The sequence below is a fragment of the Aricia agestis genome, chromosome 16 (assembly GCF_905147365.1).
Source record: "Aricia agestis chromosome 16, ilAriAges1.1, whole genome shotgun sequence".
Classification (NCBI taxonomy): domain Eukaryota; kingdom Metazoa; phylum Arthropoda; class Insecta; order Lepidoptera; family Lycaenidae; genus Aricia; species Aricia agestis.
In genome coordinates, this window is record NC_056421.1 from 2,168,117 (window position 1) to 2,182,080 (window position 13,964).

The window sequence follows — 13,964 nt, forward strand, 5'->3', positions numbered from 1 at the left end:
TATTCGTACTGCGTACAAAAATCATTATAACAAGTTTTAATTAATCCCTGCTTGTGTGGTATATAATATACAGAGTGCAATTAAACCTTCCTGCCAAATTTTTTCCAGGGCTTAGGTATCATTAGGAGAGTCCATTTAACCAAAAAAAGTTGGGTGTTATATTATATTTATTAACATATTTTATCCCATTTTAAATCGTTACAGAACGGTCACTCGCGGCGCGAGGGCATAAGAGGGGAACGCGGGGGGAGGCGCGCGCGCGGGGTCACATCACGCGCGGGCGACGCGTCGTGTCCATTAATTGTAGTGTTTTTTAGGATAGCTTTCGGAAGCTATTTCTCAACATTTAAGTAATGAGTGATTATAAAAGAAAAAATACGTGTATTTTTATTTTTAACAAGGATCAATATATCAAAATTTGGCAGGAAGGTTTAATTGCACCCCGTATATTATATACACGTCAAAAAGACAGAAAGTTAACAGCAAAATAAATAAAATATTTCTAAGTTACTTTAGTTATTCTCTTCTTAACGCGAACAGACTATAGTATCTGTACAGGGTGTAACAAAACTAACTGATAATACTTTAGGGTGTGTATGAGTTACACACCCTAAAGTATTATCATTACCAACGCTAAAACTCGCGCAGGCGCACGCTCGCGTGTGTATGATGCAAAATAGTATGGGCAGCGTAGGCGCGTGCGACGGACTGTCACACGCTCGAAGGACGGGCGGGCACACGGCGCGGGCGCACGCTTTTCGCAATCGACGTTGTTTCCGTTGACGTCTTTTTGCCAAATAATAAATTAGTAAATAATCCATGGTAATCTACTCGACACAACAGTTCTGTACACGCTCGAGATCAAAATTATATTATTAGCAGCGCTAAATGAGATGGGCGCACGCGACGGGTGCCCGCTCGCTCGCGGCGGTCTTCCGACGGGTCCGCATACAAAAGTGAAAGAAATTGGTCTTTCAGCGCTGCTACTTTCACAGTGAACTCTCTACAAGAAACACGTACACACCCTAAAGTATTAGCGCTTAGTTTTGTTACACCTTGTATAATTTAGGTCACCCCTAACTACAAACAAATAAATCAGGTATTCAATATAATTTATTGTAATAATACATTTAATTACAAGCAGCTATGTACAGTCAGTCCATGCCGGGCGGCAGCGGCTCGTGCGGCGTAGAGCCCGGCGGTGGAACTGGTGGATATTCCTGAAACAAAATTACAATATTATATCAAATTCTTTATTAGCGGGCCCTAGACGATCAATTTTATTACGCATATTGAGCAATATTATTGACCGTATTAGGTTAATAATAATAATAATATCTATGGACGCTTCACACCACGTCAGTCTGGCCCCGTGCTAAGTACCTGAAGGACTTGTGTTACGGGTACCAGACAACGGAAATATATTTAATACTTTTATACCATACATATATTTAAGATTTTTATTATATCATACACAAATTTAATACACATCTAGACCCGGGAACATTGAAAAACTTTTTGTTCCGTCGGCGGGATTCGAACCCGCGACCCCCGGCTTGAGCTGCCACACACTCAACCAATTGAGCCACAGAGGTCGTCAAACTATAACATAATAATGAACGCGCCCGCCTTTCAATCTTATTGCCAAATAAATTGTAGGTCTAGGGGCCCGCTAAAACACATCCTAATATTAAAAATGCGAAAGTGTGTCTGTCTGTCGGTATGTTACCTCTTCAAGCCCAAACGTGGGATATACGTGGGAGAGCCATGCTTCGGCACGAATGGGCCGGCTCGACCGGATAAATACCACGTTCTCACAGAAAACCGGCGTGAAACAGCGCTTGCGCTGTGTTTCGCCGAGTGAGTGAGTTTACCGGAGGCCCAATCCCGGCAACGCACATGCAGCTCTTCTGATGCTGCGAGTGTCCATGGGCGACGGAAGTTGCTTTCCATCAGGTGACCCGTTTGCTCGTTTGCCCCCTTATTTCATAAAAAAAAAAAAAAAAAAACCGCTGAATCAAATTTGCTGAAAGGCATGGAGATACTTTGAGTCCCGGGAAAGGACATACTATGCAGCTCGCATGAGCACTGGCCAGGTATACTGGGTTAAATTTCGGAACACGCATAGTGACAAGCGGCGGCAGCATTGCCAGCGCGGCGGCGGCGCGCGCCCCGAGACGCTCGCACACCTTCACCCAGCCCTTCCACGCCACTACATAGTGACAAGTGTCAGTTATCACACGTACCTGCGCTCTGAGGTGCGTCGGCAGCAGGTCCCGCGCGAGCGGCGGCAGCATTGCCAGCGCGGCGGCGGCGCGCACCCCGAGACGCTCGCACACCTTCACCCAGCCCTCCCACGCCACTACATAGTGACAAGTGTCAGTTATCACACGTACCTGCGCTCTGAGGTGCGTCGGCAGCAGGTCCCGCGCGAGCGGCGGCAGCATTGCCAGCGCGGCGGCGGCGCGCACCCCGAGACGCTCGCACACCTTCACCCAGCCCTCCCACGCCACTACATAGTGACAAGTGTCAGTTATCACACGTACCTGCGCTCTGAGGTGCGTCGGCAGCAGGTCCCGCGCGAGAGGCGGCAGCATTGCCAGCGCGGCGGCGGCGCGCGCCCCGAGACGCTCGCACACCTTCACCCAGCCCTCCCACGCCACTTTGTTTGTCCACACCTGAGGACATCAAAAATGTTAGTGCTGTGTATAAAATTTGTTGATTGGATATAAATAGTTTAGACTGTTGCAACTGCGAGACGTCAGCCGAATAATTAATTCAAAGGCAGATTACGAACTCACATGGTCTCCCAATACAATAATATTATACACTACGATAAACAGTATAGTTCATTTCCTTGTTTAAACAAAACAACAAAGATAGCTCTCAAGCGAGTACTCTTGTGTGCGCACGAATATAAGCAACATATTAAAATAAATCCTACGTAGCTGTCTAGCAAGCTTTACTGAAACGTGGGAGAGCCATGCTTCGCTACGAATGGGCCGGCTCGACCGGAGAAATACCATGGGCTCACAGAAAACGGGCGTGAAACAGCACTTGCGCTGTGTTTCGCCTAATGAGTGAGTTTACCGGAGGCCCAATCCCCTAACTTTTTCCCTTCCCTGCCCTTCCCATATTTCCTTCCCTACCTTCCCCTATTCCCTCTTAAAAGGCCAGCAACACACCTGCAGCTCTTCTGATACTGCGAGTGTCCATGGGCGACGGAAGTTGCTTTCCATCAGGTGACCCGTTTGCTCGTTTGCCCCCGTTATTTCATTAAAAAAAAAACAATATTTAGGGGCTGTTTCACCACTTGCTGATCAGTGCCGGTTAGGCTATCCATAACTTATCTGACAGATAGAGTATGGAGTATCTGTCAGATAAGTTGTGGATAGCCCATCCGGCACTTATCATGAAGTGGTGATACAGGCCCTAAGTATTCCTACCTCCTTATCCACCAACAGTTGTAACACGTTCAACGCGAGCGGCGCCAACGCGGGGTGCAGGGTGAGCGCCTGCAGCACCGACCGCATCATCAGCACCGGGATCTCCGGCTCGGAGGCCAGCCGCTGCAGCACTGCCGAGAGTACCTAAGGGAGAGGTTGATTATGATATTGTAAATTAAATTGAGTTAAGGGGGGGGAGTACTTACAACATTTGCATTATAGATCAAATTGTGGATTTGAGGTTACTGGTTATGAGATTACAGATCAAATCAAAAGGGCTGATGATGGACGTACATCATTTTCTCGACTTATGTCAAGACTAGCCAGAAAAATTGCGAGCAGCATTGATTTGAAAAACCCAGCCAAATCGTGAAGGTCCGAAATCATTTTGTAAATGCAAAATTGCGACTTTATTCCTTTGAATATAATGATGTTTTAAACAATAGAGTATTTGTGTGTTTTTGGTGTGTTTTGTGTGTATTGAGTGCGTTCGTTTGTGTGCGTGTTCTATGTGTCTGTTGGAATGTGTGCGCGTGAATGCGAGGTGTTTGTGTTGCATATCCATACATTTTAATAAAAATAATAGCTCCCACACCGGTTTCGGTGACGGTGGCCGGTTTCATTGAAACCAGGCCAGCTACGCAGTAGTAATTTTATAGTGCCCAAGTGCCAAGTGTATGCGCAGTACACAAGAGCACTCTCTATTCCTTAACTCTCATAACCCAGTGGGACGGAAGACCGAAATGACCGGCGAGAGATCAGACGCAGGACCGACTTTTTACATGTCCATCCGACGCATGGATCATGTTACTTGTCAGACAATCAGGTGATCGGCCTGCTGCATTGTCCTAACCAAACTATGAAATAACATGTTTCCGACGCTGGAATGGAACCCACGACCTCCGAGTCAAGAGCCGCGCTCTATACCACTAGCCCACGGAGGCGTTAATACATTTTGGCAAGTATATCAGTGGGCGTCTTTTTTCGTGTGCATACCTATTTATCAGGACGTAGGTAGATGTGTCATGTGGGTGACATGTGTGCTTGACGTACACGTTTACGTCCTTGTGCGTATACTCACGTCCTGTGTGTATATCCTCTTCTCGGCGAAGCAGACGGCCGTGGCCTTGATTATGTACTTCAGGTCAGCCTTGTTCGGGTCTATAAGATGCAACTCTACTAGTAGATCTTCAGGGGAAACTGTAATTCAGATTTTTATGTTCATTATTGTAATATTCAATTCGTTAGGCTGTATACACACTAATGAAGTAGACACAGCAACGGCTTCGATGTGTTAGCAGACACCTGCGGGGCTAAAATGGTCACTTTGGAGAATCATATTATGAATCATAATATGATTAATTTTTTTTTAATCGCAAAATGGTCACTCTGCTAGCAATTCATATGTCTAGCTCGTACTAATTTGACATTCGTCAGTTTAAAAGTTTAGATAATTCATTTTCTGGATTGATTTGAGAGGAATTGCAAAATGTGACCATATTAGCTGCTATAAAAGCCCTTTTATTAATTCAACCACACACTATTAACAGAGTAAACAGAACTAACGAGTAGGTCAACTCAGAAGGGATCTCGAAATTTATATGTTTGACGTAGTTTGTCATAGCGGCCGGCGCGCGCCGTATTAATGCGTTATGGTGGATTTACACGGGTGACTAAAGTTGCACGACTTACGCCGCACGGCGAAAATCGACCGTCTAAATGGCAATTCGACTACGCCGCATGCGGCTAAAGCCGCAAGCCCCAAGGTCGTGCAGTCAATGGCCGCATGCGGCTGGTGACTAAAATCGACCGTGCAAACGCTCAGTCGCAAGCGATCGCTTGCTGCCAATACATAGCGGAGATCTCGGGAGCACAGGCGATTTTTGTAGAATGTGTAAATGGTGGCGATTCGGCTTGGACAGGCGATTCGACTGGTGATTTGCCGCGCGACTAAAATCGACCCGTTAGTCACCCGTGTAAATCGAGCATAACTCAGCATTATGAAACATGTTGAAAGTGACATTAGCACCCAACTCGCGTATATTCGCCCGTTTATTTGAAGCCGAAGGTTTTTATAAAGTAGGGAATAAAAACGAGGTGATAGTAAATGATAGTAATTTCATTCTACTTACAAATTGCATCTGAAACTGTAAATTATACGATCTTAGTACAGATTTAAATAACTTTATATTAATTATTATCTTTCAATTCATAATATTAATACCTATTAAGTCTAAACCTTATTTTATTACATTTTATCAGAACTAAAATATGTAGTCCACAATATTTTTTGTGTTAAAACTGATTTAGTGTGCGGGGATCGTATGAATATTTTTATTATTTCGGGATGAAAACTATCCTAATATATTTTTTTCCAAATTCTATCAAAACCGTACCAGAGGTTTGAGAGGGATGTTGTTAAGGACAGACTGACAGGCATACTTTCGTATTTATAATTTATGTATACAAATTACAAGGTGTAACAAAACTAAGTAATAATACTTTAGCAGCGACGGGAAGAATATGTTAAGAAAGTATATATTTATTTGTAACTTACGTGGCAAGTCCTCGTTGTGTGGGTTGTGTAAGCCGAGCAGTTTGTTGAACACCTCCTTCACAACTTGCGGGTTGAGTTTTATTAGTTTTGGCAGAGCAGCCAATATCTGAAATATTAAAATATTGAAATAATAAATATCCTAATTCCTTAGCATTTCATGAAGTGAAACTTCTTTTACGCACTTAGGAAGTAAGCTGTTACAAAAAGTGTAATTGGGCGAAGCGAACGAAAGTTGAAAGTAGTATGCTTGCAACTATCTCACTCTATTTTCATGAAAAATCATTGCCATCTCTTTCACTCCTATGAAAACCATAAAAAACGTGATTTCGTGACGTAATCCATTGCCAACTCGATTTGCACAATGTTCAACAATAGAAGAAAGCAAAGAAAACTGTTTTATTCACAGTATACGCCACAAAAAACATAACCCTCTGTCTCCCAGTCGGTTACTCGCCTCTCTTTTAGACAGTTTGTTGATGACCGGTATGAGGAAGCGGACGTCGGACACCGATGTGGAGTACAGCTCGCGGACTCGCTCCACCAACTCCGGGCTCGCCGGCGCTGAAACATACAGTTATTATAAAGGTTAAAATCTACGAATAATAAAAACTAAGGAATCGTAACTCCCATACTATTACCGTTTTAAATTTGGTTCCTTTTGATCTGTCATGTAACGTCAGCCTAATACCGCTCAAGGTCACCTAAATATTGCAAATGTATTGAAATGTGTACCTAAGGTACACTTTTTTGACAAGTATTGTAGAGCATGTTTTTTGACGAAGTTACTTTTCCTTACTTTTTATTATTCGTAGGTTAAAATGTTATATTATAATACTTCATAATATTATGATATACCCGCAGAACATGTATGTACGCACCCACCCACCATGCACGCATGAGCGCACGCGCACACACTCACCTACGCATTACTAAATCAATATTTTTCAACAATCGATTATTATTAATTGAAATAATGTAGGCCCCTTTAGGTCGTGGTCACGGGTGGTATCACGGCCCACAAGGGTGTCTCAGACATAGGTATAATATTAGGTCACGAATTTGGGGGCATAGAGGCCCCACACTCACCATTCTCCGTCAGTATATGTATGATGCGCGTCAGAAGCGTCTCCGATCCGCGGGGGCACATATCCAGCAGGGTCTCTATGGCCGGGAGCAGCGGGGCCCCGGGCGGCAGGAGGCCCCGCAGCGGGGCCTCGGCTACCCGCAGCACGCAGCGCTTCGCCTCCGCCCCCGCGAGACCGTACACGCGGCCCACTTCGCAGATGAGGTCTGTAACATTTTGAGATAGTATCTCTTACTAATAAATATTTTTACACAGCATATTATAATATAATTTAAAGTCTGCTGTATTTATCTCCCATGTAACATTTTTTTTTAATCAATTAACAGTGTAACCACTGTACTCAGAGACATTTAATTATAATTAAGCTTCAATTTAATGAAGAGTTTGACAGATAATGTATGGGGGCTTATGTCAAAACTTTGAATTAATTACATTTAAGTAATTAATGTTCCACTCTGAGTGCGGCAGTAAATTCTAATGTAGTGTAAGCCACGTATTTAAAGTTTATCCTAAATTGGCAAGTTTTTGTTCATCAGGCACCACTATGGCATCATCAATTTTGTTGTATCTATTGCTTACCACTATGCCAAGCGGAGAAGAAAATCAGTACTAACCTGGGTTTTCCGGCAACAGAGCGAAGACCAAATTCAAGCAGATCTTGTACATATCGTTGGTCCACTGCCGGGAGTGTCTGGTGCAGACCTCAGAAGGTGGTGAGGTCAGAGCTATGAACCCGAGGTAGACCAGCGCATGCTTCTCTATAACCTTCTTAACGGTATCCATGCTACACTTGTATATTTTGACCGTTAGTGTTATAGCTAAATCACGGATTTCCTCGTTTTCATGTACTGAAATAATAATGTATTATTTATAAAGGTGTTTTGTGTGAAAAATAATGTAAAAGGTTCATGTATGGTAAAGTAAGAACTATGCTAAATAAACTGAGTTATGATCCAAGCCATGATACTAGTTAGAATCTTTCGTATATATAATATTTTAATATTAAATTTTGTGTCTGAAGAAGGGAGGGAAACGAATCATTAGGTAAAGTTAAGATGTTTCTTCACTACATACATAGTATAAAATAAAGTCGCTTTTTCTGTCTTCATGACCCTTTGTTCCCTTTAATCTTTAAAACTACGCAACGGATTTTGATCCGTTTTTTTTAATACAGTATAAAGTATGAAAATAAGTAATATAAAATAATACACAGTTTAAAATACTTACAAACATTACAAGCCAAAGACGATACGTATTTATGCGCACGCGGCGGCCTCATTATACACAATTCTTCAAGCAACTCCAACGCAACAACTGGAGACTTGTCTTCATTGATCAAATGTTTCAAATACTCAACGGCTTCCTCGGTAACTACAGGCGCCTCAGTATACACTCTACGTATCAGAATATCTTTGCTAGCCTCCATAACAGGGTCTCCACTCTCACAAATTTGAGTAATCAATGCACAGAATAGTTGGTTGTAATTCTGAGAGTGTTTCTCGTTGGCTTTCGGATGCAAAGTGACAGGCAAGCGATTGAATCCTTGCATTATAGCATACTCCTCGTACAACCAAGATAATGCTAGATCGATTCTATTGAGAGGATCTTCTAGAATATAATTAAGTACCAATTCTCTTATTTCCGGAGTGTAGCTCGAAGCGAACATCGATATTAGCTTCGAACGAATTTGCGCAGCGCCGCCAATGGCTGCATCTTTTTCTGCTTTTAGAATCCTGTTTATAGATTGCAACATTAACTTCTCTTTTATCTCCTTTGGTATCGGTCTCGTTATTTCTTGCAACTTCAGCAGTTTAACCTTCTGCTTCAGTTTAGGAATGGTAGGAGTCGGTGGAGGCTTCTCTTTTTCCTTTGATTTCTTTTCGTCCTCCTTCAAGTGCGCTTGTCTAGTCTCTTCCATTAGTTTGGATATCGCATTCTCCACTTGTCGCTCGGCTTTAGACGACTCCTGGAGTTTGGCTACGGCGTTTTTGAGTGTTATTTTCTCATCATCATCTTTCAGTAGAGGTATACCAGCCGATTTTGCGCTAGTTTGAGCGGGAGTAATATCTTCTTTGATAAGCGTCATCATCATTTTAGCTAAGCTCCTCTTCTGCATAACGGTTCCTGCATTTGATATCGGTTTGTATACTTCTGCGAAGTTATCCGGCATGGTCTCTGGTAAATTATTACGTAGTGTAGCCATGACGAGGTTGGTGACGAGATCTACATTATTGAGGCCCTCGAATACTGAATCTTCTGTCGGTATCGACTTCGAAGTAGCTTCCTGTTGGCTGTTTTCATCGTCAAATAGATTGAAGTCACTTCTACTGTTACTGTTGCTGTCACTATTAACGATCGGTGAGTCTACTCTGATTCTCTTAGCTGGTGCGTCGCCATTTTTGATTTCACCCAACCTTTTGTTGCGTCTCTCTTTCGGCAGGGCTTTGTTTATCTCCTGTGGCGTCATTCCTATGTCTAGCAGCAGCTGTGTAAGCTGCGGCATCATGTCGTATGATGTCGGTCTCTTCACAAGATTTAGGAGTTGCATCTTTAGGTGTTTTCGGACAGAATTAACCTGGGACTGGGATAGAGTCGGCGGTAACGTCGTGTGTAGATCTCCTAGCGCTTGCACAACTCGCGGCAAATACTTTGGTCTGAATTTTCCGATGAGGCACAGTGTCGTCATACAAGCCATCAAATTGACGCTCGAAATCATTTGGGAGTTATGAAATTTGAGTAGCAGAGAAAAAATGTGCCTGGAATATACAAAATTCAATTATGATTTAACATAATGTCTTTATTTTAGTAATGTTATAGTTACTTTAAGTTTGTATGTATTTCACCGACCACACAACCACATGTATTTGCATAGCTGGGCATTAACTCGTTAATCCGTTAATCGTTAATTAACGAAGTTAACATTTTGATTAACGGATTAACTTTTAAGTTAACTTTTAAAAATATTAACGGACTTGTTAAGAGGATACACCAGGGGCGAGAGAAATTGAAAATAGGTATTTGAAAATGTATTGCTGTCTCACCAATCTCAAGTCTCCCACCGCAGAGCGCGATAGAGACAACGACAAAAGTTCTAATAAAAGAACAGTAAAACTTCGATTCGTTGTCCGCTGATTCCTTCTCCAAAACTTAACCGATTTAAGTATTTTTTTCATTAAGAATTAAAGCAAGGCTTGAGCTGTGTTCCTATGTTTTATTTTTTTTGTATATTCTAGCCAGTTTTGTTTTCTGGGTGTTTGAACACAGAGGAAAATCTGGGCATTTTTTTGGGTTTTTGGACGTTCTTATCTTTTTTAATAATTAAATTATGAAAAAAAGAAAACATAGGGACATGCTAATAGTGGCCATAGATATTCGGGAAAAAAATCATAACTCTACCGGCATTATCCAGGGAGGAAACAGGGGACAGCGTTTGTATGGAAAAACGGCGGTGTGGAATCCTCTTAACTTCCGTTAATATGCGGAAGTCCGTTAATCGTTAATCCAATGCCTATGTACCGCACGGCACCGCGGCGCGGCGCTAAACAGGTTCAGACAGTTAGTATGATACGACAAGTGCCGGGCGAGCGGACTGCGCGGCGCCGCGGCATGGCAGCAGCGAGTAAAACAAAAAAAATACTAGATACATTTTCAGGCGCGTACGTGTGAGAAGAGATTTGTTTCGTTTTATCATTTCATTACTCAGCGCCGGTGCTTATAGAGCGAGTGACAAAATTGTTATTATAAATCATTTGCATGTTGATAAAGAAGAGTGCAGTATAATTTAGTTAGGTAGAATACAACAATTTAGAAGTATTTTGTTTTGTCCCTAACTTCCAAAACCTTAAACCAACAGGTTTTGTATGTACACTAACGCAATTATATAAGTTACAACAAGGCCATATTACATATTAACGGATTAACGATTAACGTTAACTTGCGTTAATTCGTCCGAAATGTAACGCTTTAACGTTTAACGAAGCTAACATTTTTTTTAACGGATTAACAATTAACAAAGTTAACTATTTGATTAACGGTGCCCAGCTATGTGTATTTGTATATTTTAGATTGTATTTTTTTTTGTGTTTAGTATTACTAACTATACTTTAGTGTTTTTAATGAAAACAATGTTATTGATTCCATACCACTTTTCAGAAAAAAACAAGCTTTTCGAATTTATCTAACCAAAAAGTAAAAACCTACATCACTTTGATATATTTAAAATATTATAATAAAAGCACTCACTCAGCTTCTTCCTCCAAGCTCTTCCTTTTCAGAAATGGGAAGTCCTTAGGCAGGTTGTCCAAAGAAAATTCATCTCCGCTGTCCTCTCCCGTACTTTGCAATAAAACGACTATTTCAAGGAACTTTATAGAGTGTGTTCGGATACCTTCGTTCTCACTGTCTATCATGTTGAGAATCAGAAGCTGCAACATAATATTATGATTGCTTAAGTAAACACAGTATCTCACAGAAAAACTGTACTTTTAGGCTCAATTTATACCGCCTTGGAATGGAAATTTTTAAAACATATGGAATTTTGTTCATAAATACAAGAGTGGTAATGTGATTAATTAATGAACAATCAACATGGACAGACATTACTTAAAGTGGCACTGGCAATGTACTGTTGCCACTGTACTTCCATAAGTAATAACTAATAATTAAAATGTCATCTATTCACTACTAGATGACGCCCGCAGCTTCGTTGTGCCAAAATTCGTTTATCGCGCGGGTACCGAACATTTTGCCAGGATAAAAAGTATCCTATATCCTTTCCCTGTACTAAATTTCAGCTCTGTACTAAATTTCAGCAATATCGGTTCAGCAGTTAGGGTGTGAAGAGGTAACAGACAGACACAGAGACACTTTTCGATTTATAATTTTAGTATGGATGTAGTATGCAGTAAATAGGTGGCATTTAAATAAGCATCATTATAATATGCCCTTTACATTGAGTTTACTTTTAGATTAAAACTAGTTGTTACGGCAAACATTGTTTTGCCATATAAAGTATTTCGCCTATATTATTTTATTGAAGTGACTAAATAAGTATGTCACCATGGCAAATTCCACTCGCCATCAGTCTCGAGTCGTAATAATTATATTATTTATTCAACTAATGCACTTATCAATATAAAAAGTAGATGTTCTCTGATTCTCAACCCTAGCCGATATGCTTGCTCAGATTCACGAGAATCCGTCGAGCTGTTTCAGAGGAGTTCAACCATGCACCCCGTGACATGAGATTTTTATATATTAGATAAACAGAAACTGACTATACTATTTACCTTGAGTTTAGTCAGATGTTCCCAAACGTGCTGCATCTCAATAAACTCATTGTCGGGGTCACACATCCACAGCAGAATGTTCTTGTACACTATACTAGCTGCCTGTATAGCTCGCTTCTGCACTGCCACTACGCTGTCTATAACCAACAGCTGCAAGTGACTTACCACTTTCGGTAAATACTTTGGGTGTGATTTACTGAAAATTAAAGGTTGTTTTTATTACTGTTTTCTAAAGAAATTTTGTTGCAGATGCATAGTTAATATAGTATTAGCTGTGTCAACTGAGCAATCAAGCTGCCGAAGTAATAATATTGGGGAAATTTATTTTTGATGGAGGCTTTCAGAAAACTTACTAATAGTATGCTTAAGTGATTAAGGAGTATAGACTCCTTAATCACTTATATCAGTAACAGATTTTGGTATCTACACAAATATAATAATACACTACCTTATCTCTTCAATGAAAGAAATGACCTGTTTCTTCACGTCAGTAAATTTATCAGTGACATTACTGAGTACGTTTTCCATGTACACCGGTATCATATCTGGCAACTGGTGGAGTAACACTTCATTTATCTTTCTCAGCAAGCTCGCTTTTTTCGGGCCATCTGACATGCCAGCATCGTTGATCCATTTTACAAGCTGAAATGATGAATAATTTTGTATTTACTATGTAATTTAGGACACATATATACACACATCGTTTAAAAAAGTAAAACACAGTGTTTTATGTATAAAAATAACTTGTAAATTTTGATGATATGAGTTTCACAAACTAACCTGATTTTGTGCAGTCACGGTACTCGGTTGGGGTTTTTTGGACATTGTGCTATAATAATACTTATTATTTGTATACTTAAAAACAACTGATTATTGTTAATTATTTCATTTTATTATAATTTAATATACAACGCACTAATAGAACAGCAAGCACAAAATAAAACCGAAAATGACAGTTGATATTGATAACCGTCAAATGTCAAATCAGAAACTGTCAAAACTTTTTTTTCATAATATTATGGCGCTCGGCTCTTTAACCATGGCCAGTGTCAAGTAAAATATGGCGGGAAAAAAAGTTTATAAAATGTCGAAAGTCTAGTAAAAGTCTAAAAAAAGTAGTCAGTAAAGTCAACGAGTCAAGTCAGTTGTTGTGGTAAAATGGTAGACCCTTTACTAAAACTTTTGATGGAGTTTGGACGGAACACAAAATGGCACGTTTCTTGAAGTTGTAGTAGAAGAGGGGCGCGCGCGCACTGTCATTGGATCGACGCAAAGTTGTGGTTGCGATGTGGTCGGTATCACACAAGTGGTTGACAACGACTGCAAAATGTGGTACGTGTGAATGTTTCAGTTCATTTACGATACGAAATAAACGCCCGGCGGCCCGACCACGTGGTGTGATTGTAGCTTCGATCACTAATATCCAAGATACACAGTCCCATACAAAACCTCTCGAAAATCTGTCGCCGAGTAAAAGTGTTTAAAAAAGTATACATTTATCTAAAATCAACCTTAATAATAGTTATTAAAGATCTTTTTATAAAACAATGTACAATGTGTGTTTACAAAGCAATAAATTTTTACGAACG

The 13,964-nt window shown here is 40.7% G+C and overlaps 1 protein-coding gene across 2 annotated transcripts; it reads right to left on the bottom strand.

Moving 5' to 3' along the window:
* Window positions 1-1,100: 1,100 nt before the first annotated feature.
* LOC121734696 (symplekin) lies at window positions 1,101-13,322 on the bottom strand. 2 transcript variants are annotated; one of them, XM_042125294.1, is made up of 14 exons: window positions 13,156-13,322; window positions 12,824-13,017; window positions 12,376-12,571; window positions 11,330-11,511; window positions 8,315-9,843; window positions 7,702-7,935; window positions 7,090-7,293; window positions 6,458-6,564; window positions 6,004-6,109; window positions 5,579-5,593; window positions 4,528-4,646; window positions 3,447-3,590; window positions 2,547-2,678; window positions 1,101-1,220 (listed from the first exon to the last, which is right to left on the bottom strand). In XM_042125294.1, the coding sequence occupies exons 1-14, from the start codon at window positions 13,198-13,200 to the stop codon at window positions 1,155-1,157; spliced, it is 3,273 nt and encodes a 1,090-aa protein (XP_041981228.1). In that variant the 5' UTR covers window positions 13,201-13,322; the 3' UTR covers window positions 1,101-1,154. The 2 variants fall into 2 exon arrangements, with proteins under 2 accessions (XP_041981228.1, XP_041981229.1); XM_042125295.1 differs by lacking the exon at window positions 5,579-5,593 and having other exon boundaries at window positions 13,156-13,321.
* Window positions 13,323-13,964: the final 642 nt, after the last annotated feature.